This window comes from Akebia trifoliata, chromosome 11 (genome assembly GCF_017979445.1).
Source record: "Akebia trifoliata isolate Shusen 1 chromosome 11, ASM1797944v1, whole genome shotgun sequence".
Taxonomy (NCBI): Eukaryota; Viridiplantae; Streptophyta; class Magnoliopsida; order Ranunculales; family Lardizabalaceae; genus Akebia; species Akebia trifoliata.
In genome coordinates, this window is record NC_141385.1 from 36,085,185 (window position 1) to 36,109,394 (window position 24,210).

General features: G+C 34.9%; 1 protein-coding gene across 1 annotated transcript; it reads left to right on the top strand.

Moving 5' to 3' along the window:
* Nucleotides 1-1,276: 1,276 nt before the first annotated feature.
* Nucleotides 1,277-22,299, top strand: LOC147391418 (26S proteasome non-ATPase regulatory subunit 2 homolog A-like). Its single transcript, XM_086460219.1, has 25 exons — nucleotides 1,277-1,508; nucleotides 1,643-1,743; nucleotides 9,589-9,709; nucleotides 10,137-10,196; nucleotides 10,485-10,552; nucleotides 11,393-11,435; nucleotides 11,678-11,746; nucleotides 11,943-11,981; nucleotides 12,054-12,136; nucleotides 14,472-14,586; nucleotides 14,703-14,777; nucleotides 16,286-16,444; nucleotides 17,043-17,150; nucleotides 17,241-17,345; nucleotides 17,434-17,574; nucleotides 17,657-17,761; nucleotides 18,481-18,702; nucleotides 18,943-19,056; nucleotides 19,143-19,358; nucleotides 19,673-19,732; nucleotides 19,806-19,919; nucleotides 20,011-20,096; nucleotides 21,475-21,583; nucleotides 21,677-21,855; nucleotides 21,953-22,299. The coding sequence occupies exons 1-25, from the start codon at nucleotides 1,392-1,394 to the stop codon at nucleotides 22,026-22,028; spliced, it is 2,685 nt and encodes an 894-aa protein (XP_086316345.1). The 5' UTR covers nucleotides 1,277-1,391; the 3' UTR covers nucleotides 22,029-22,299.
* The last annotated feature ends 1,911 nt before the right edge of the window (nucleotides 22,300-24,210 follow it).

Consider the following 24,210-nt stretch of genomic DNA (forward strand, 5'->3'; position numbering starts at 1 on the left):
AATCGATATAGGTTGTTTTAACTTGGTTTTCTCTCAAGAAATCTTGATTCTTACAAACAATTGAATATTTCTTTTCACTTTGACAAACATTTTTCTTGTCACATAATATAAATTTCTATTGCTTTCTACGAAGTTCATTTAAAGGCCGACACTACTTATATTAAAAGAAGGTATATTTTTTTTTATAGGTAAGTTGGACTTGAACCCATGATGACCTCAAAGTTGCTTTCTTATAATTTTGTACCTAAGAAAACAAACTAACCCAATTGCAATGACCATGTGGAGTATAAATAGAAACAGAGAGATTATATTGGTATAAGATCTTGAGTTTAGTGTTGATGAATTTGATTGCTGGAAAAAAAAATTACCCATATCTCAATAAATTCTAAAATCAGTAAAAAAAATATTTTTTTTTTGTCTAAGAATCTTACTTGAGGGGTTGTGAGAGGTTGTTGAGAAGGAAAGGGAGTGGGGACTTGAGAGGCACTTTGAATGACAATCTTGAGAGGATTTGTTGGATTCAAATTATGTAATCTTGACACCTTAAATTCTCTATGAGAAGATTGTTCTTGAAAATTATCAATCTCATAATCTTTCTCCTTTTTTTTTGTGTTGCCCAACAAATACTTTGACCAGAGTCATGTTACAATACTACCGAAAACTTTGAATAACATGGGTTTGTTTAGTTTTTTTTTTATAGCTAAATTGGTTTGTTTTTTCTGTTTAGTTTTTTCTTTGACATTTACTTTGGTTCCTAAATGGTATCAGGAGTCATACACACTGGTGGCCCATTGAATTGTCTGCTTTTGTTTGGCAAAAGTTGATCCAGGCAACTTCAACAATAGTGTTGCGAATCAACAGGTTAGTGATTTGCACTTTGTGTGTTGTTATTGCTTTTTATGGACGAAGTGGGAGTAATGTCATATGTTTTTTGTTGTCCTGATTAGTTGATTGTGATATTTTATCCACAATTGATCATTGTCCACATTTACTTTGTGCATTACACTCTTTAGATCATATTTGCTAGATAGATAAAAAAATACATTTCTATAGTCCACCATTTTGAAAATTAATCAATTTTTGTGCTTTGTTATGGGAATTCCTTGTTTATTTTTTCCCTTTCAAAAATCTAAAATAAAATAGATAATAAAACAGATACTGCTTTAAGCGTGAACCGAGTACACCGAGTTGAATCTGACCGACCAACCGATTCGAGATTGACTCGGACGATACCGATCCGATCCCAAACTCCAGTTATTAAAATAAAACCCTTCTTCACTTTCATCGGAAACGTTTCTTGGTGGTGAAGTATAGTTTCGGAACTATCAACTCCGAATTCAGTAAAGATCTCTGCAACTTTCTAGGGTTTCTTCTCAGTTCGATTGATCGAAATGACCATAAATCCTAACCCTAACCCTAACAATGGCGAAACACAAAAAGAAGCTTCTCTGATAGTCCCGTCAAAAGACCCTAAGAAGAAGAAGGATGAAAAGAAAGAGGAAGATCTAGTGAGCCAAAAACCCTAATTTTTTTTATTTTTACTTTTATCGATTTTTTTTTCCCTCTCTCTCTCTATATATATATGTATATATTCGCATTGAGAATCGTTTGTCTGAGATGGATGATTGTTTTGAAATTGCAGTCTGACGAGGATTTAGCTCTGAAGCAGCAATTGGAGCTGTACGTAGAGAGAGTTCAGGATTCAGACCCTGGGGTTCAGAAGCTCGCTCTTGAAAGCATGAGGTGATGTGTTTTTTTTCCTTAAATTTTGATGATTTCTAGGGTTTTTCTCCTACCCATTCAATTGATATTAGTTTTTATTTTTTATTTTATTTTATTCGACCAAAAGAGATTTTCATATCAGTAACACGTAGCTGCTTGTAGTGTAGTGGGTAGGTTCGTATCAGATTCAATGGAAATTCCTAAACTCAATTACAAGCACAAGAAAACCCTAATATCAGTTGAAGTAAATTCAATTTTAATAATGTTATTCGTGCAAAATTAGTTAGTTATAAAGACTACCAAACAAATTCTCAAAGCGAATTTAAATAGTATGTATTTGTGTGAAAAATTTATTGTTAGAAGGCATGTTTTGGGTCTTGTTAGCAATTTGGCATATGGAGAAAGTCATGGAACAGTGTGCAGTTCAATTATATTTTGGTTTTGCCATTCAAAATTCCGTTAAGGTATTCAACAAAATAAAAATTATATATGAAAACAAAAGTTGAAACACATTGATGATTTTGCATACCTTTTACTAAAAGTGAATGTGCTACACATGGTTTCAAATCTCGGTTTAATGTCTCGTCTTGTTCATGGACAAGACCGATAGTCTCAGATGAGTCATCTTGTCTCAGTCAATGTAAACCATTTAACTTGTGTTACTATTATTTATTAATATATATTTATATAAATAGTTATAATTTTTTATAAAATACTGAAGACTAGAAGATGGTTAGAAGATCATAATTTAGGTAATAAATGTTTAAATTATAAAAATAATTATTTTACTCAAAAAATACAAAAAAACCAATTGAATCGGCCAAGTTTTACTGACTTGGCTAAGATTTTCAAATTATCGTTCAAGTCATCTCAGTTTTCTAACGTGATAACGTGCGAGATAATTCACATTTGGTTTCCGCATCGAGTCATCTTGGTCATGGGCGAGATATGGAACCGTGATGCCACATACCTGGAATCAAAACCCGTCCTCTCCTATTTGCTTAACAAAACTTCATATGTACTCTCCGAAAGAGGTTCTATAAAAATCACTTTTTGAATATTAATAATATATGTATAATATCGATAGGCATAAAATTTTGATTTTTTTCTTTTGAAAATTATGCAATATTATATTTTGTGGTTTAAAAAATACGTAAATTGTGTGCATTAAACATGAATAACACAAGAAATTATTTTTTAAATAGTTTAGATAGCGGTAAGATGTATCAATTGTTTATAAAATTATTTATTTTGCAATTATCATCCCATTTGTAGATATTATTCATGGATTAATTATCAATCATGAACCATTATATTAATATGCTATGTATTATATAAAATAGAATAACTTGTGGTGCACTCTTCCAAGCATGGTCACCAAGTCAGAGTTCGAGATTAGTCAACAAAGGAAAAAATCGGCAAAAGCAGGAAAAAATCTAGCTAGAGTTAGGCCTATGTAATTGTTTCTATCGGGTAGTGCTCTTATATTATATCATCAAGTCCCATACTAAACTACAATAATAAATCACCAAATCCCCTGAGTTAAGTTGGTAAGATGTATGGAGCATTGTTCCCCCATCCTAGGTTCAAACACCCTTGAGCCCAAGTTCACCTTGCTAACCACTAACCCTTTACCTATCAAAAAATTAAACCACCAAACCGCATATTGATATCATTTATGCATTCACAACAAGTAACCATAGGCCCACAACATATTTAAAATTCATATTGTTCCAAGTATGAAAATGGTCACAATTATGAGTCTGAGTTGGGATTCATCAACTATCAAAAACATCAATATCAATGCCATCCTCATTATCTTATGCATTAGTGATAAAATGGTCACCATCAGTCTCGTTAAGGTAATATTCTCTTACCAGTGCATCAAGATAATCTTTGTTTTACTCGATTTATTTGCAAAGTTCATTATTTAATTGTGAGGTTCATGATTTAACCTTGGAGCTCGTAAAAGTCGCATCTTATTGAAAAATTTGCGATCAAGGCCCTGCTTGGTATCACAGCAAAATGCTGTAATTCCATGGACTAACGTTACTTTGCGAGATTTTGCATTTTCCGTACGTTTGGTTATCTTGTTAGCACGTGGGCCAGTAAAACTAAGTAAATCAACATAAAAGGAGACTAAAATGCTGGATGCTTTTGCGCCAAAAAAAGTTGTGAAAAACTTTGCAATTCTTTCTTTTGCTCCCTACAAGTCGCACAACCCAACAAACCAGGTCAGAAGCCCTTCGATTTTTATTCACAAAACCCCATCATCTGTGAACCATCATCTTCAATTCAAGGAACAATCCTTTTTTTTTTTCCGGGAAAACCTATCATCTTCAACCTCCCCTAAAAACCTCTCTCTCTCTCCAAATACTTGTTTTCTATGTTGTAGAAATGGCCATAGATCATTTTGGAACTAACATTGGTTGCTATACTACATCAGAAGTGGTTACCCACTACTTGGGCTCTTAGATGACAGTATTCATCCGCTTTATTGTCCTTGGTTGGTGGCTGCAATCGATGGGAGTCGCCCACATATGTATGCTTGTTAGCCTTCTTTGGCGTGCTACTCTTATTCTGAATGTAAATTGAGGAGAAAAGATTGGAATTCAAGATTAGTGTTGTAAATGTGCACTGGGTGTCGAGGAAATGGCCCAAAGATGAGTTGTTTAGAATCCAAGCTTAATGGGTATTTGAGGCCTGGTAAATATTGACAGAGCATGCTTCAGTTTTAAGTAATTTTTTATTTCAAAAGAAAAAGGACTTTTTAACATTTTCCTTGTCAACCAAGCACCCCCAGGAATTTTCCAAAGATGCTGCCAAGCACCATACCTGAAAAAAGTTGTAAAAGCTGGTAATTGTAAAACATGGTAAATGTATAGTTTTATTGTTTTGGGTGGTTTACAACATACCAAGAAGGGCCTAAATCGTGATTAAATTTGTGAGGAAACAAAGTTAATATTTAAATGTGATTTTTTCAATAAGTCGGAGAATTTGGTGACTATGCTTCCAAGTGAGTGGTCATGACAAAACTATCTGAGATGCTCGAGTTAAAATTGTGAGGTTCACCCATTTTTTGCTTCATAAAGGAATCTTAAGAATGATGATGGATTGAGAATTATAAACATGTATCGTCAATGTTTTATATTTATTGGTACTTGGTTATATAAGACCTCCAGCTCCAGAAATGAGTTGGTGCTTGGAAGTTGAATGAACGATAGGTTTGATTATGAGCTTAGATCCTTCTTTTTTAGCTAAGTATATGTCGCACGATTGCCATAACCGAAGGTCAAGTGTTTTTGCTGGATTTATTTCCTTGTCACATGGTATTGGTATCGGCCAAGTGAAAGATTTGCTTTCCCCATGTTTTAGGATTCTTGACACAATTATATAGGCTCTTTTATTGAGAAACAATAAATATTAGATTAGGTAGCAACATTAGACTTGCACATCTGAAAAACATCCATTTTGAATATGTACTACTAGTAGGGTGATCAAAGGTGAGCATTCTATCATGGGATGCACACAAAATGAAGAATGCCACCATTGGATGGGACATTTGAACCTGCAGATACAGTGAAGGAAAATTACGACTAGTAGGGTGATCAAATGTGAGCATTCTATCATGGGATGCAGACAAAATGAAGAATGCCACATTGGATGGGATATTTGAACCTGCAGATACAATGAAGGAAAATTTAAAGTAAGAATTATTGGAAGATTTGAAAGCATGTACATAAGGAGATTTGCATCTTAAAGAACACAAGCTACACCAGCAATCCTCTTAAAGTGAACTCTTTGCTCTTCCCACCTTGAATTGAATTATTTTTATATAATCTGATTTTTTGTAGCATTTTCCTAATATATTGGTGCACTCTTGGATCCTCACGAGCCCAATATATAGTTTTTATGATGCTCACTTATTTGATTTAAATTCGAGCACTTAAAGGCTATTTTAGGCATTTTGGCTATGGAAATTAGGGATATTACGGGTAGTCCACTTAAAGTAAATGGAATCTTAGTTATGAGTATTGGGACAGTTTAGTTCTTTGCTATTTTAATGGTTATAACTTATAGGTGTTATAATTGGTGTAGTTGGCCATTCTTTGAATAATTTGCGAATTATACACGAATTTGCTTAATAATACAAAAACTGATCAGAATTCCTGTGAAATTCAAATTCTTGGAAAATCCAGGATTTTTTTGACACTTTTTCTAAATTCACGATTTATTCATTTCTAGAACTAGACAAATCAAGAAACTGTGTAGAGAGGGCTAAAAATACATGAGCCTTAATGATTTTCTTTCTATCTCAATCTTTTATGGTATTATGATACTTGTTGACAATTGCTAACCATTGGCTATCATATAGGCCCAAGGTTATCGACTAGCAAGTCAATTTTTTCATTCTCTCTCTTTTCTCTCCTCTCCCTAGAATTTTAGGATAGGTGTCTTAATGCGGAACACAATTGATAATGAGAATTACTACAATTTTATTTTGCCAGTGGTGAAATCTTCTCAGTCGAGAAGAATTGATGGGGACGTCAAATCTTGAAGACTAAATTTTAGTTCTTATTTAGATTTATGTTTTAAGACTTTATTTTCATGTTTTTTGGGCTTATTTTGATATTTTATTAGCCCATGGTCTTAGTATAATATTTAGGAGCAATTTAGTAACTTTAATTTGTTCTATATTTAAGTTTATTAGGATTTGAAAATTAGGAGAGAGAAAGTTACGAAATTAAGTTTATTTATTTGGTATTTTAGTTTGATTAGGATTCTTGATTTATGTTCTTTATATAGTTTGTATTAAGGTTTTTTTTTTTTTTATTAATAAACAATGAAGATTTTGATCAATAAGAATGCATTTCTTTCATGGAGTGAAGTGAGTTCTCCACCATTTCTGGTGTGATTCCAAGAAGTTCTTGGGGTGATTCCACGGCTCTATCATTCTATCCTTTCTCTTTTTTCTTCTAATCTTTATTTTTCTTTTTTATTCTTTTGTTTTTTTTTTATTCTTGAAACCTACAAACCTCAATCCATAATCCTTTATCCTTTCTCATAACCTTTAACCATTCTTTAACCATTTTCATATATCCTGTATTAATTGTGAGAAAAAAAATATATTTTACTTTTGGGTTTACCCTATCCTAGCCCAAATCCTTAACACAATCCCCAACTAGATTTCCCTAAAACCCCCATATTTTCTTATCTCTCCTCATCGTTCCGCATCATGTCTTGGTGGGAAATCTTACTCAGTTAATTTAGAGAGTATGTGGCTTTCCTTGTAAAGGTTTGTGTTAATTGTGTGATTAGTAGGAAAACTTTATGTTATTCTAAGTTTAAATTTTTTTCTGATAAGTATTCTTAGTTTAAATTTGTTCTATGTTATTTTAAAATACAAGGACTAAAATGTTTGACAAACTAATGTAGGATGGTAAGGGGAGATAAGAAAATATGGGGGGTTTAGGGAATTTGGTTTAGGATTGGGTAAACCCAAAAGGTAAAATGAAAATAATGATCGTAGGTATGACCACAATCCCAATGAAAATGGTTAAATATTTGTAGGGTAAGGAAATGATTAAGGTTTAAAGATTTAGAAAAGAGATTAATGAAATAAAGGTTAAAGGAAATGGGGAAAGGATTAAGGGTAGAGGTTTGTAGGTTTCAAGAATCAAGAATCAAGAAAGGGGTTTCGAGAATCAAGAATCAAGAGAAGAAACTAAAAGAAAATCAATAAAAAAATAAAATAATAGAAAAGATAAATAAAGATTAGAAGAAAAGAATATTATATTGGACTCACTCCAAAATGGCCTCACACTACACCCATTGTTGGAAGATTAAGCTCAAGCTTTCTTTTTATTCATCATTCTTCTTTATTGTTAAATTTTTTTTTTAATACAGTCTATATAAGAAAATAAATTTAAGAATCCTAATCAAACTAAACTACTAAATAAATAAACCTAATTTTCATAATTTTCTCTTTTCTAATTTTCAAATCCTAATAAACTCAAATATAAGACAAATTAAAGTTATTAAATTACCCCTAAATATTATATTATGACCATGGGCAAATAAAGCATCAAAATAAGCCCAAAAAACATAAATCTAAATAAAAACTAAAATCTATTTTTCAAGATTTGATGTCCCCGTCAATTTTTCCTAGTTGGGAAGATTTTGCCACTGGCGAAATAAAATTGTGGTAATTCTCCAGCAAATGAAGTTCCTATAATCCACATGCCATCTGATCCTGATTTGCTTCTCAACCAATGGATTTTCCACGCTCCAATATATATCATTGAACCAAGTAAAAATTCGTTGAAGTCTAATTTCCTGGCAAAAACTGAAGTTGGCACTTTGAAATGCTCCATGAATATGTAACTCATTAGTTTATCCCAAATATCATTTACTTCTTATTAAATCAGGCTCATAGATTTTTTCCTCAATTTCTTCATTACCCATGTTAGAGCACTCTGATTTAAAGTGTCTAAAATAATTTCACTTGGAGCACAAGTTTTATTGTCTGAACTTATACCATGGTCACTTAATTGCCCATGCTCTTCGCTTTTCTTTATAATACGATCACGAACAATGCAAAAATATGCCCAAGAGTGACATGTTCAACGTAGTTTTGACAACATATTTTTCAGCTCCTCTGAGAAAATCTCTATTGAGACCATAGCCCATTAACGCGATTTGCTAATTTTTGTTGCTTGAAGCTATGCTCTAAAACCAAATCTGATGCAGGACAATGATGGGAGATAAGAAAATATGGGGGTTTAGGGAATTTGGCTTAGGATTTGGTATACCCAAAAGGTAAAATGAAAACAATGATTGTAGGTAAGACCACCATATCAATGAAAATGGTTAAAGATTTGTAGGATAAGGAAATGATTAAGGGTTAAAGATTTGGTAAATAAATTAATGAAATATGAGTTAAAGAAAATGGGGAAGGATTAAGGGTAAAATGAAGTGGGTTTTAAGAAATTATGATTCAAGACTTCAAGAATTCAAGACTCAAGAATGAACAAGGATTAAAAGAAAATAAAGAAAAGATGATACTTGATGGATTTAAGAATAGAAAGAAAAATAAAGATTAGAAGAAAAAAAGAGAAAGGGATAGAAAAATAAAACCTTGGAATCACACCAAGGGTTTCTTGAATCACATTAAGAATGGTAGAGAACTCATTTCACTCCAATCTACTTAATATTTTTCGGGGGTTTCCTAAATATATGGATGGTGGTTGTGACAAGTTTGATTAGTTATACTCACAAGCAAATGAATTTTTGAAAATCTTTAGAGCGTTGAACTCGAATTATACCTGAACCATTCTTGTATTCCATTTTTTCCGTTCTCTGTCTTTTTGCCGAATTTTTAAACGAAATGTTGAATTTATATTCGGAGTATAACTCATATTAATCCCACAACAAAGTTTTACCGTAGGCCGAATTGCTAACCATGATAAAAGCCACACGAACTCCAGATTATTATGTTACGGTTTTTGAGTCGCTTAAGTTCGAAGAAGAAAGGTTCCCTTAACAAATCACTTGTTGTTCTCATACTAGTATTGTTTCTGTTTGTGTTTCTTCCTATTTTCTGTTGTTTATTGCTGTTTTTCTTGGTTCTTTTGCACATATAATATGTTAACATCTTATTACTTAATGTATGTTCTTTGTGTGGCTTTTATTATGGTATCATATTATAATCGAGAAGAACCAATTAAATTGCTTAATATAATTGCATGACTGCATACAATTGACCATCTTTGACAAATTTATATCAGATATCGTCTGTAATCCGTGGCCAGCAATTTAACTGTAAAGGAACTCAGTTTGGCAATGTGTATTATTTCTCTTTTGTAGGCAGGAGATTCGAACCTCAACGAGTTCTATGACTTCTGTACCAAAACCCCTTAAATTTCTTCGTCCCCATTATGGGGCGCTAAAAGCATACTATGAGACAATGGGATCTTCGGATATGAAGGTACAAACATGATTGATTTGAGCATGTGCCTGTCAAGATAGTGCCTTAGCTACCTATTTAGATATATATGGAGCGTTCGGCAGACAATCTTAGGTGGACAACGCTGGGAGACAAAATTTGTCCTATGTGGCTTAAAAGTTTTGGATTGGGCTGATTTTTTGTGAAGATGATCTCTATGGTGAGGAGATCATCCTGACAAAAAATCAGCCCGATCTGAAACTTCTAACCCCATCAAAAGTGGTTTACAAAGTTGAAGAATTGTGGACCTTCTTTTTTTTTCATCAAGTTGTAAACCACTTTTGATGGGGTTATAAGTTTCAAATTGGGCTGATTTTTTGTGAGGATGATCTCCTCTCCATAGAGACCATCCTCACATATATATCGTGCCTTGGTTTTTTCTGATCCACTTTTTTCCTTTTATTTGCAGAAATACCTTGCTGACATACTTTCAGTCTTGGCCTTGACTATGTCTGTGGAAGGAGAACGGGTACATAAAGTTTCTGCACAATTTGTGCCCTTGTATTTAAGCCTTAATTTTAGTAAACCCGTGATCAACTTACTTCTATCAATTGATGGAGACTTCCATTTTGCATCTTTTTCTTCTTTAAATTTAATTATTCTACTTTTCTACAACTGTCTCTCTGTTCCTTTATGGCTGCTGCTCAAATAGATCCTCACTATATGTATGTATACATATAAATATAATGTAAAAGTAGAAACTAATTCCCTTTTGTGACAAATGATGTTTATTTGTTTCACTCATTGACTTCTACAGGAAAGCCTTAAGTACAGGTTGTTAGGTTCAGAGGGAGATATTGGTTCGTGGGGCCATGAGTATGTTAGGTGATTATCGTTTGACCCAAAAGAAGATGTTCATGGTTAACATGTCATGGTGCATTTTATTTAATTCTGTATGTTTAGTTATACTTTTTAACTTGTGACTTTACGATAATGAAGTTAACTGCTGCTTACTTAACATGATTCAAAGTGGTGAGAAAGGCTTACTAATCAAGAAAGTGGTGAGAAATTATTTGAAGGTGCACTACACAACATCTTATGATGATATGGAGGGATGTATAACATATATCCTCTCATGTCAGATATGTGTCCAACAATATTACCAACCAAAAAAGATGTATACTAATATTAGAAGACTGAATAACACTAGTTACCTGTTTGGGCGTAGCAAAACTGAGGACTGAAATACCTCCATGTGCCAAGATTCAACGTAGTTGTTTGCATGAGCCATTCATCTTGAAGGGTAAGAGGGAGGCCAAAGATGACGTGGTGGAAAAATGGAGTGGAATGGCAAAATTGGATTCACGAAAATTGATGATGATGCTTACATGCAATCTGTATTGGTGCTAACCTTGTAAACTGAGTTTAGCTCAACCAAGTTGGAACCAACTTGGCTGGCTTAAACACTTCGGTCCTTAGCATCAGAATGAGCTTCTTCCTTGTGGAATACATGCATACACTTGTGACTATCTCTGAAGTGTGCGTTGTTGTGGTAAAATATTCATAAATCTGGGCGTCTTTTATTTTGAAAAGTTTTGTTGGCACTCTTTCTGCCAATGAGACTCTCCTATCTGAGTAGTATCTTCTTTTGTGACTTGATGTTTCATACCATAGAGGATATATTATTAGTAATTATATCATCACTACTGACTAATCATTATACAGGAACCTTGCTGGAGAAATCTCCCAGGAGTATGCGAAGCGACAGGTGAGCTGATTAGCTTATGATGTAGTAATATTGTTGTATTGTAATTGCACATTTACACCAGTGTTACCATACGAGGGTCTGGTTACTGAGTCCGGCAACTTGTATCTGTCGGGTTGAGATGCATTCATCTATCTCTAAGTTTCATGAGATTTTCTAGTATGGATGGCTTTGCCTTCTTCACCTAGTAAGAACTTCCAGTGCTTAGTAATTGTTTACTCGTTTCCTTTGACTTCTTTTTACAGCAAATTGAGGGGGCCCCAACAGATGATCTGATGAACCTTGTGAAACAAATTGTTGCTTTCCATATGAAGGTACATTTTGTAATTCACCTAAGTTTATGAACAACTTAAATTTCTAAGACTGCTTTGATGATTCATTGATTGATATATAACCTAAATTATTTGGCCTGTTCATGTGGAAAATTAGTCGTCATCATTCGTTATTTGTTTATGTTGTGATCTGTGAAGCTTGGTGTTAATCTTTAATTTGCGTTGTCTTGTGGTGTAGCACAATGCGGAGCCCGAAGCTGTTGATCTTTTGATGGAGGTATGTTCCACACATAATTTTATTTGCCGATTGATTTGGAAAAGAATGTGACAACTTTTTAACTGGCACCAGGTTGAAGATCTTGATATGCTAGTCGAGCATGTTGATGCCACCAACTATAGAAGAACGTGCCTATACCTTGTTAATTCTGCCAGGTATAGAAAGATTTGTGAAATTCAGTGTGGGGAATGTTGTCGATGAAATTATTTTCCTTCTCTCATTCTGTTGCTTTTGTTTTTTCTGTTGATTGTGGTAACTGGTCGTACATATGCTTTTCTAAAAATAATAAGAAATTACATCCTAACTGAAGCTCAAGAAAGTTTTTTTGGCACGTGAATCTCATTTGAGTGACAAGTACTCACCACAATTAAGTTGCTATTTAAATTTACTACTTATGACTTAGAGTACATGCGCACATGATAGTTCAATAATACTTTGTTCATATGTGGAATGTTACTAGTAACTTAAAAGCATGATATGATTCATAAAAGCAGTGTCCAAAAAGTTAAGCTATTGAACAAGTACCATGTAGATAATATATTAATGATGCCTTTCACCCTTGGATTCACCAAAGGAAATCTCCAATTGTCGTAAAAAAAAAGAATACTTGGCAATTTTTTTCTACTAAATCATTTGTCATTGTCAACTTGGTGAGCTTGAGCAAGCAACTCGGCTCACCATATCAGATGCTGTCTTCCTCAAAGCCTTATCCCAAAGATTTGGGATCGGCTGGCTTTGTATTAGACAAAAAACTAATTTGTTATATTGAACAATTAACATATTAAGCTGTAATATTAGTTCCTTAGCTACTGTCTTCAGTGAGGCACTTTGCCCCATGGATCCTCTGAAGGAAATTTCCAAAAAAAATAAAACTTAGAAAATGTTCTTTGGGGCAACCAAGGGAAAAAAGGTATTGTTGAATAAGATAGCCAAGTCAATTTTTTTTATTATGTAGTGTCCCATGGATCCTCTGAAGGAAATTTCCAAAAAAAATAAAACTTAGAAAATGTTCTTTGGGGCAACCAAGGGAAAAAAGGTATTGTTGAATAAGATAGCCAAGTCAATTTTTTTTATTATGTAGTGTCCCACACCACTCTTGGAAGTAGGACCAATCCTTCCAGATATGCCCAGCTACCATAAATTGGCGTATCAGGTATAATCACGGGGGTGAGACTCAAATCTTACTACTTTGGGGAGCACATCCAAGTCACTAGACCTCTGTCCACCACCCTATTTTCTCCCAAGTCCTACGAACGTGGAACTTTGAAAGAACTGTGAAAGGAAAGGAGGTTTTAAATGAACAGTAAGGCAAAGGGATGAAAGAAGAAAGAGATAATGTATGTGTGCAAAATATAAAATACAAACCCTAAACCTTAAACCACTGCTCCACCACCAGGGTGGTCAAGTCATATTTTTTCCCAAGTCATACGAACGTGGAACTTGGAAAGAACTGTGAAAGGAAAGGAAGTTTTAAATGAACAGTAAGACAAAGGGATGAAAGAAGAAAGAGATAATGTATGCGTGCAAAATATAAAATACAAACCCTAAACCCTAAACCAAGTCATATGAATGTGGAACTTTGAAAGAACTGTGAAAGGAAATGAGGTTTTAGATGAACTGTAAGAAAAATGAATGAAAGAAAGAGATAAATATGAGTGCAAAATATAAAATACAAATTATTGAACTCAAATAAAATGGTGTATTTTGTCAATAGGAAACCGGTGAGGATATGTAAATACTTGTTTAGTATAGGGAAGTCATAAATTGATGGGTATGCAAATATATAATATACCGGTATGATTTTTATGTAACACATTCTGAGAACATTTGGGTCGAGCTGACATACCTTTTTTTTCTCAATTCTGTAAAATCATTAATCTTGTAATGAGAAATTGGGTTTAGGACTTTAGGTGCAAATTCTTCTCCAAGGTGATCGTGAAATTTAAATATAGGTTGTAAATTTGCAGTGTATGGTGGTACTATGGTGTAAGAGACCTGTGGAGATGTATAATACTAAAGTTATGTTACTTGGAAATTTGGAATTTACTCTTATCACATAATACTAAATGTATGTTGCAAGAAATCCAGAATTAACCTTTTTTTTTTGGGTTTTCTGTTTTTTTTTTTCCCCCCCTTTTGCTTTACATGCATTGTTTACAAGGTTACCATGTTTGGCCAAAGTTGACTTGTATTGTGTCTTGAATTGATGAACTCCAGCTTTGTAGATTGTACCCTCCTGTAAAATCTGGCAATTGAATTCGTGGCATTAGTTTTTGAATAATTTATGAAAGGGTAGTTCTTCAACTTTATCTCTGAAGATGCCAAAGGTTAATAGTAGTTATGTTAATTCACATATTGAGCTGTAACTCTTGCGTTTGACTTTGATGTTATGCAATGGTAAGATGTTCAACTCATCCCTTCCTCCCAACACACACACACACACACACATACACACGTATCATGTTAACTACAAATTCCTACATATTACAGCTACCTTCCTGGACCGGATGATATTCTAGTGTTGGGTATAGCATATGTGATTTATCTCAAGTTTGAAGAGTTCCCAAGCGCACTTCGGATTGGGCTCTCTTTGGATAATATGCAGGTGCACTTTACTATGGATTTGAAATTTTATTTCTCAGTTTGTGTTTTTAGGTATCAATTTTTATTTGTCACATGTGAATATGTGATTCTTCCTCATTTCCATGTTTACTTTTACAGTATGTGAAGCAGTGTTTTACATCCTGTAATGATCCACTGCTAAAGAAGCAATTCTGTTTTATTCTTGCTCGGCATGTAAGTTTGGTTCATTTAAATTGATTTCTTTTTTGCCCCCTTCTCTTTCTGTTCCTTGTTCATTATTCTTTGAATATGGTTTGCTGTATTTGTGATTGCCCAGTTTAGGGATTTGTTGTTGTTACAGGTTACAACCATATAATATTGTTTTCATTGAACAACTAGAGTTTCTAGCATGATGTACTTTCCTTCTAGAATTAGTAAGTAGGGCATATTTTATTCTTGCATGTGTAGCACAATGCAAGCTGCTGCTACTTGTGAGAGTATTTAGCTTGTTTTCACTAACCTTTCTTTGATGAATAGCAGTAGTATTCTCTTCTGCTAACATTTACTGTAGTTCCTACTATTTGTGGTGATTTGCAGTTCATATATATATAGATAGATATTATGTGCTAGTGCTCCTAAAGCTTTACCACTTCTTAATATCATCCTTCACTTTTAGGTTTGTGGTCAGGGTGGGGGAGAGGGGGTAAGATTCGGAGTAATGGATTTGTGATTATATGGGAGCATTTTTTGAAATCTCTACTAGAACAGATACGGAGGAGATTGAGTATGTTTCTGTGCAGAAGAGGGCCCGGTGTTTGGGATCTGTGAAGAGGAATAGGGAGGTTGGGGGCAGTGTTCTAAAATCCATAGTGGACTAGCCGCATGAACCTGGGAACCAGATCCTTAACTAGTCTAGGTAGACTACACCTACCCACCCTACACCCAAAATAATTTTAGGTGAGAAAAAATACTAGTTGGTTTCTAGTGTTTAATTCATTTCTCCCTCGCCCCAACTCTTTAATTTAGCAATCATTAGATTCATGGATCGGTTGCCATCCTACTAGCTGAGATGGTTCAAACTTCAAAGCCGCAACCTGCTGTCACGAATCTGGTTAGCGGAGTGATCCTTGCATGCCAGACTAGGTTCATCTGTGCATATGATTTTCTTTAGTGCAATTGGTGACCGTGTTTTTCCTTGGATAGGTTCAGTAGGGAACACCTTACCCAAATTAGGTATCCAGTGTCCATAGTTCTAGTTTTGTGTTTGATGACAAGGAGAGGGAGTTTCAGGAAGTGGTGGTGGAAATCTTAGCTTTACTGTTTTTTTGGTGTAAACATTTTAAAGAATTCAGGGGAATATTCTTTGAGGATCTCCTTGTTTGGTGGGACAGGGTTTGCAATTTGATTATGGTGTAGTTTCTTTCGGGGAGGGTTTGTTGGGCTCTTTTGATAGGTCATGTGTTTTTCTTTGTATCTTTCGGTTGTTCATCTTGACCTCCGTTTTGTTCCTAATGAAATTATCCTTACCCATCCAAAAAAAAGATCTAGTTTTGTGTTGACTCGGTCTATAATCTCATCAACTAACACTACACCAGCTTCATGGTGGAAGAATTAATTGTGAATTTTCTTTGTAGATATGATATAATTTGAGAAATTATTGGTGTTGCTAATATGCTTTACCTTGAACTTGTTTGTAAATTGCAGACTTCTAAGAGATTTTTTCTTACTATTTAATAATTCAGGGTGTTAATTTCGAGCTCAACGAAGATGTGGTTGCGGAAGATGATGAAAGGCAGGCATTGCAAGATATAATCAACAATTCCAATTTGAGTGAAGGCTATCTCAATCTTGCTCGAGACATTGAAGTCATGGAACCCAAATCTCCCGAAGATATCTATAAGGTATTGATATCTACCAAATTGAAAAGATCTGCAGTTTGGTTTTGCTGTGACATAATGTCAAGTACTTCTATTTCCTTAAAGTGAAATAGCTTTTGCTATTTTTAGAAATTTTAGGGTGGCTGGGTGGGTGTCTTGGCGGGTGTGGGTGTGTGGGAGGGTGTGCATGTGTGGGTTAATGTGCTTGTAGATAGACACGTATCGGGATGAAAACATTCCCTGAGAAATATATGAATGGAGACACATCAGGCCTAGACGAGTGGAAAGAATTCAGCTAGGCTCACAACATAACATAACATCTTGTAATAGGACCAGTCTAGTTGGCTAATTGACTTTCCAATTACCAAAATTTGTGAAAATCTCCCATAATTTTTTGGAAAATGTCAAAATTAATTTTTTTTTATAACCAGAAACACATTTCTTTTGTATATATGAATCCCAAGAGCAAGATGCACTTAATAGTATTGGTTTTGTAGAGTGTCTTTTTTGGGATGGTAGATCCATGTACTTGTTTTGCTAGTCAATGAACTTTTGAAGCTTGTGTCAGTCTGTGCTTTAAACTTAATTCTTTGCATGATTTATTTACATTTTCTTTTCTTAGGTGCATTTGATTGATGGCCGAGCAAGTGCTGGTGCAAGTGTCGATTCAGCAAGGCAGAACTTAGCAGCAACCTTCGTTAATGCTTTCGTGAATGCAGGTTTTGGTCAGGTAAAATATGTAAATTTAAAGGGATTGTAATTATGGTTAGTACATAATGCACATGATTGGAAAAGGTTTTTTTTTTTTTTTCTTCTACAGGATAAGTTGTTGACTGTCCCATCAGAAACTTCTAGTGGTGGCCCCGCAGGAAGCTGGCTTTTCAAAAATAAAGAACATGGGAAGGCCAGTGCTGCTGCAAGTCTGGTATATTTCTTCCTTTCTACGTGATTTGCCAGTTATGTTGATCCTACGACTTCTATGTGATATTTATAGTTATTTTTCCTTGTCGTAGGGCATGATTTCGTTATGGGATATCGACTCTGGACTCGCACTAATTGACAAATACTTGCACAGCAATGACAACCCTGTCACTGCAGGTGCATTATTAGGAGTTGGCATTGTCAGTTGCAATGTCAAAAATGATTGTGATCCTGTGAGTTTCCTAACCAATCAATATGCACAACAAAAATCTAGGGATGATTGTATTTAACAGTTTTTTGTCTCTGTTCCTACAGGCATTGGCACTTCTATCTGATTATATAAATAAAGAAGATCCAACTGTCCGAATAGGAGCAATAATGGGCTTAGGCATTGCACATGCAGGAACCCAGAATGAGCAGGTGGAGCATTTTGAAATTTTTTGACCGTTGAGAATTGTTATTTTTGAGATTTTTTTTCCGCCCAAAATGTTCAATAGAAGCAGATGGCTATTATAGGGTTTATGACCATTAGAATCTGGTCTGTCCTTGCCGTTCACACAGTACTGTTGATTTAGTTTGTCAAATTGATGGACCAACACGTGCATTGGATTACACAGTAATTATGTCAAATGAAATCATCCTAAACATCTGATCCAGAAGTGAAATATCTTTAATATTATAATGAGAGAAGGTGGTGTGGAAGTGGTTTGACACCAAAATTTTGATTCCATAAATGCCCTCACTTTTATGTTTAAATTTAGTACAATCAAAGCTATTTTGGTCAAAACCAAGAAAACTACAATTCCACGTCCCTAAAATCGTGTTGCTTAGTTTTCATAATTAGAAACATATCCTTTTTACTATTAATCTTCAAAACCACCCTTTAATTAATATTTTAAATTACAAATAAGCCCTTTAAATATATGTGCGTTTGCACATGCCACCTTCTAGTTATCTATTAAAAAAAACTGAATCAGATGGTTAGCAATAAATTTACATGTTTGTCAGATTTTTTATCCAAAGAGGTGTCTGATTAAGGTAGAGATTGGTGAGTGTACTATAGTAGCCTGCTGGCCGTTGAATCATTTGGATGAGATTTATTCTTTCATTTTGTGCTGACTGATCTATTGTATTGCCAGATACGTAGTGAATTATCTCCAATTCTAGGGGATGCAAAAGCCCCGCTTGATGTAATTGCATTTACTGCTATCTCACTGGGTTTGGTCTATGTGGGTTCATGCAATGAAGAAGTTGCTCAGTCCATTATTTTTTCGTTAATGGACCGTAGTGAGTCAGAATTTGGTGAACCCCTCACTCGGCTTCTGACACTTGGACTTGGCCTTCTTTACCTTGGGAAGCAGGTAACTAAAGTTGTATATCCCGGACTCTCATGCCTTCATTATCTTAATAGTTTCTAATGACTCTGTAAGTGTGTATGTCTCCATGAACTTCTAAAATTTATTCTATTCGTGGTGCTATTTGGATATCCTGTTTATAGTGGGGAGATGAAAACATTTTAATGTGAGGAATGGGAGCTTTGCAGGTCTTGAATCAGTACAGTATCAATCTAATTAATATATTGGGAATTTTGTGTCTTACAGGAAAATGTGGAAGCCACTGCTGAAGTTTCCAAGACATTTAATGAAAAAATCAGAAAACATTGTGATATGACCTTATTATCTTGTGCCTATGCTGGAACTGGGAATGTACTCAAGGTATTCCCACTCTATGCCAGCCTTGGTAGCACTTTCGAGATTGTCACTAGTGACATTGTTTAGCTAACTGTATTTATTTTGTACAGGTTCAGGATCTTCTGGGACATTGTGCACAACATCTTGAGAAGGGTGAGACCCATCAGGGACCTGCTGTGCTTGGATTTGCTATGGTAGCAATGGCGGAAGAATTGGGTAGTGAGATGGCAATTCGATCATTAGAGCATCTATTACAATATGGAGAGCAGAATATTCGTCGGGCAGTTCCTTTGGCTCTTGGACTCCTCTGCATATCAAACCCAAAGGTGATTGTTGGTCCTGTGGATGTAATGTGCTTGTTAATAATCTCGCAACTCATTCCAGTGGGGAAAAAGGGTCTCACCCAAGTCCCATTATGTTGTTGTTAGATGAATGGGACTGGTCGTACATTTTTCTTCGAAGAATTTACTTGAAACGAAGTTTTGAACATATTTTTTGTTTAGTTTATGCATGTCATGGATCATCAGGAAAAAAAAATAAAATCCAAGTCCAACTTCGTGATCCAATCGTAAGTAGCTTTTAACAATTCTTTTTTAGAAGCTTTTCTAGCGTGCTGATATGTGAATGGGTGTTTGATCAGGTCAATGTTATGGACACATTAAGCAGATTGAGCCATGACGCAGATTCAGAAGTAGCAATGGTATGTTTTATTACGGCTTATATGAAGCTCATTTCTTCACCATGATATGATCTAAATTGTGTGGGTTTGGCAGGCGGCTATTATCTCCTTGGGTTTGATAGGTGCCGGCACCAACAATGCTCGAATCGCTGGCATGCTTCGCAATCTTTCAAGCTATTATTACAAAGAAGCCAACCTCCTCTTCTGTGTATTCTACTCAAGCTATTATTATAGTCCCCCCCCTTTTTTTTTCTTTTGACTTTTGGTGTGGGTATTGTTTGACATGGCTGCACATACAGGTTCGGATTGCTCAAGGTCTCGTACATATGGGGAAGGGTTTACTGACTCTCGCTCCTTACCATTCCGAGCGATTCCTACTGTCACCGTAAGTGTATTTACTGTGTGAAGGAATCTAGGTACCTGTTATACCTGAAGAACAGTCTACTTGCACATACAGTCATACAGGTAGACGTGCCCCACAAAACGGGGGTGGGGGGGAGGGGAGGAGGCACACAATTTGACCTTTTTATTGGAGATCTCCATGTGAAAATTTACAGATTTACTAAATTTTAAATGTGTTTCTTCTTATAGATTAATTGCAAGACTGATTTAGATTAGTGTTGCTTTAACTTCTGGTGCAACTGATCTTCTAGGTGCTACTCTAGTAACTTGTGGCGCATGAAGGGAACTTTTTTTTTTGCTTAGTAATTAAAGTGGGATGGCTACCCAAGTTACGAGAGTATAGAGCGACAATAATTCGTTTGAGGAAAGAAGTAGGGAGAGTTGATTCTACCATATTTATGGTACTACATGGTCCTTATCTTGAATTGTCGTGCTGATCTGAATAATTGGATTAATAGGCTCCATGTAAGAGAAGACATTGATGAAAAGTTAGTTTGATTTGGTGGTCCTAAACATCATAAAAGTATGCTTTTTTTGTGTGTGTGTGTGGCGTGTGGGTGGGGGGAGGGGGGAGGGGTGGGGGGGGGAATGGGAATGGGGGGGAGATGGGGGTTTAGGTATAGAAGTAGGCCATTGAGATTCTTCTTACTTTATTTTTGGCCGTCTAAAAAGAATGCAATTGCTTGGTCATTTAAGATCGTCTTATATATGACTGAATATTGGTCTAGATAGAGTCATCCGGATAATCTGTGAGTAGTCAGGATTTTATATAGAAATCACTAATCAGTGTAATTTTAGTTGTGTATCCGTAACATTAATGGGCCTAAAATTTGTGCTCCCTAAACGTGTTCTGCCAAAATGCCATGTTATTATTGTGTTGATGTTGATTTGGATTTTCAATTGCACATTTAATATTGCAGTTCTCATATTTTATGAAAATATATTATATCTCAGAAAGAAAAAAAAAAGGTTTATCTTTTTAACCTGACAAAGCACGCCTTTTTTCCGTGTCAAGTGCCAACATCATAAAGGAACATTGTTGTGGCATTGCTAGTGGTGAACCCACAATTTGACCTTTCCCACTAAGATCCCCACATGAAAATTTATACGCTTAACATCTTAAAACTATTTCTTTTTTTAGATTTATTGCAAGTTCCCACAATTAAGAGACATAATAGATGTCTAGTAGTTCGTTTATCAACGTTTGGTGGAGCAGATTTCTTAGGTTGCCCCCACCAGAGCTGAGCCATACATTTTATGTGGACCACATAAATGAATATATTGTAGAGTTTCATCCCTACTATTTTTGTAATGACCCACTCGTGAGTCTTATGTTTCTTTTTATTATTTTTCCTCTCCAGGACTGCACTTGCTGGAATCATAACCATGATGCATGCCTGTCTCGACATGAAATCCCTCATCTTGCATAAGTACCATTACATCCTCTATTTCCTAGTTTTGGCAATGCAGGTTCTTTCTAAACTTGATCGTCTTGTCTTTTATATTAGAATTTCACAAGTCAGTCTCTCCCTTGAAGTTTGTTTCTTGTGTTTAATGTAACAGCCTAGAATGTTGATGACGGTGGACGAGCAATTGAAACCTTTGTCAGTGCCTGTTAGAGTGGGGCAAGCTGTTGATGTGGTCGGCCAAGCTGGTCGACCGAAGACCATCACTGGCTTCCAAACACACTCAACCCCAGTTCTTTTGGCAGCTGGTGATAGAGCCGAACTAGCTACAGAGAAGTAAGCGTCCTTAAGAATTTTCCCACTCCTTTTTCAATGAGTGCTGCTGCCAGCCATTAACCATTGTTCCACCCTAATTAAACTTGTGTTTGTGCAGATACATTCCGCTTACGCCCATCCTCGAAGGCTTTGTCATCTTGAAAAAGAACCCAGAATACCGGGAAGATAACTAGTCTTGCCGATAATTTGTGCCTAGCAGTGAGAGGTAAGTTGGATCTAGTAGAACTACACCCCCTTTCATTGAGGTAGTAGAGGATTTGGCGCTCAAGAAAATTTTAGTACTACCTGTATTATGTGGCAGATTATTTAATGAAATTAAGGGTTTTCCACATTTTATTTTTTACAGAAATTAGGTTGCCAAATGTTGTGTGTTTGAAGTCAAGATTTGAGGCATGTTTGCCCATAATTTCTGAATGCATTGCAATTTTAATTTATTTTCTGATACTTGAGTTGATGGAATTGACAATCCAAATAGTAATTTTAAAACATTTAGGTCATGAAAGTTTTTTAAGGATTATATTATTGAATCTAGAAAATGCCTAAAAAGGGAGTTGGAAAGATTATTGATTAGATTGGATCAAAGCAGAATTATATCCAGATCCAAGGGGAGTTTCTTTACAATTCAATAAAGAGATTAAACGATCTTTATCTGACTGAGAAATTAAGAGAATGCACGTAGTAGCATTGCTTCACAGAAAGGTCTTTCTACAATTAGCAACATTTTTTTTTTTTTAAGGTAAAAAGTTTGATTTCATAGCTAATCTTTTTGCAAGAGTTTGTTATTGTGAAAAAGGAATTTTTATATTTTGTGTATATTGGCAGATATGATTAGGGCTGTAACTTGGTTGGGCCGAGCTATGTTGAACATGAGTTAAACCTGACAACCAGACCTTATTCGGGCGGAGTGTGCCGCCAACTTGTACCTATTGTTTTTATTATTATTTTGTTTAATAAAAATAAGATTAGACTTGTTTAAATACGCCAACTCGTCCAAACTAAACTCGGACTAGCCCCCCGAATGTATTTACTCAAGCTCAGGTTGAGCTTGAAATGTAAGGGTTTGATAGAGGCCTCTGCCACTTGAGTTGAGCCTGGGTCTAACCTATCCAAAACTATTTAACTCGGGTTAACTCAAGTATTTAGTAGCTCAAGCTCAGGTTGAGTTTGGGCTCAATGGTCGGGGTAGAGGGCTCTATCATGAGGTGAGTCTGGGTCTACACTCCCAACTTGGGCAGGTTGCAGCCCCAGGTATGATTTGTTTAAATAAAATAATTTAATAGTTATCTTTACTATCATAATTAGAGAAGGCTCCTAAATGAGTCCCCCTCCCACAATGGGGGTGTCGGTTCCAAAATAAATGGAATCCGAACCGTCAAAAAATACTAGTATTGGCTCTCAAGAGTCAAATGAGAAAAATAATATTTCAAATCATTATAAAAATATATATATATATTTTTTAAATTAACATACAAACTCAAAATTATTGACTTAGTTATAATTTATTCTATTAAATATAAAATTTAATGGTTTTTTCTTAATTAGCAGATATAGCTTATTTTATTGAAGAAAATTGCATACCATGCATTAATTTTGATAAAAGAAAATACCTTAAATCATCTATAATATGAAAAGAAATGACAAAATAAATCGCTTCCGGATACCCAATGGATAGAACCTATCGGTTTGGTTTCATTTCAAACCAACTCTAATCTGTTCCAATAAAAAGGGAATCAAAATCAGGGTTTTCTGTTCCAATTTGGTTAAATGGGTACCCATTGACACCCTTACCCACCACCAACCCATTTAAACTTTATAACAATCATGTTCATTTTGATAATAAAGAAAAACCAATAGATCACGATCCCACCATCATATATTTAAATTAAATTTTTTTTAATTATAAAAATATTTTTATTTGAGTTAATATTTTAAATTACAGAAAGACCCTCATAATTCTTGTGCATCTCGGGTGGTTATTTTAGCTATAGTACATACTAATGCCATATGATCGTAAAAACTTTTCATAATTTAAGGTCTCTATTGACCCTTTTAAAGACATCTTTTAGGATGTCACTTTTAATATGTATAGGTATATTCTCCATTTTCGTGAAAATATTCCTCAAGCAACACAGCCGAAAAGTCATCGAAGGATTTGCGTGAATAATGAAATCGTAAGCATTACTCACGGTTACCTTTCTATATCAACACAACGTGAGAAGGAACTATAGACTACCTGTAATCTCACATAAACATTTAGTTTTATGGATTGTTTATTCAATTATTAATATGAAATTCAAATAAATCGCATCTTGCTCATGCTAATAAATAGTTCTTGGGTCATAGTTGAAGTTGTCA

What these genes read in the sequence shown, in the direction of transcription:
- LOC147391418 (XM_086460219.1), top strand. Translation starts at nt 1,392, where the DNA reads ATGACCATAAATCCTAACCCTAACCCTAACAATGGCGAAACACAAAAA. An exon ending in CTGTTGATCTTTTGATGGAG is followed by an intron (nt 11,982 to 12,053) that starts GTATGTTCCACA and finishes AACTGGCACCAG; the next exon opens with GTTGAAGATCTTGATATGCT. An exon ending in GAGCGATTCCTACTGTCACC is followed by an intron (nt 20,097 to 21,474) that starts GTAAGTGTATTT and finishes TTTCCTCTCCAG; the next exon opens with GACTGCACTTGCTGGAATCA.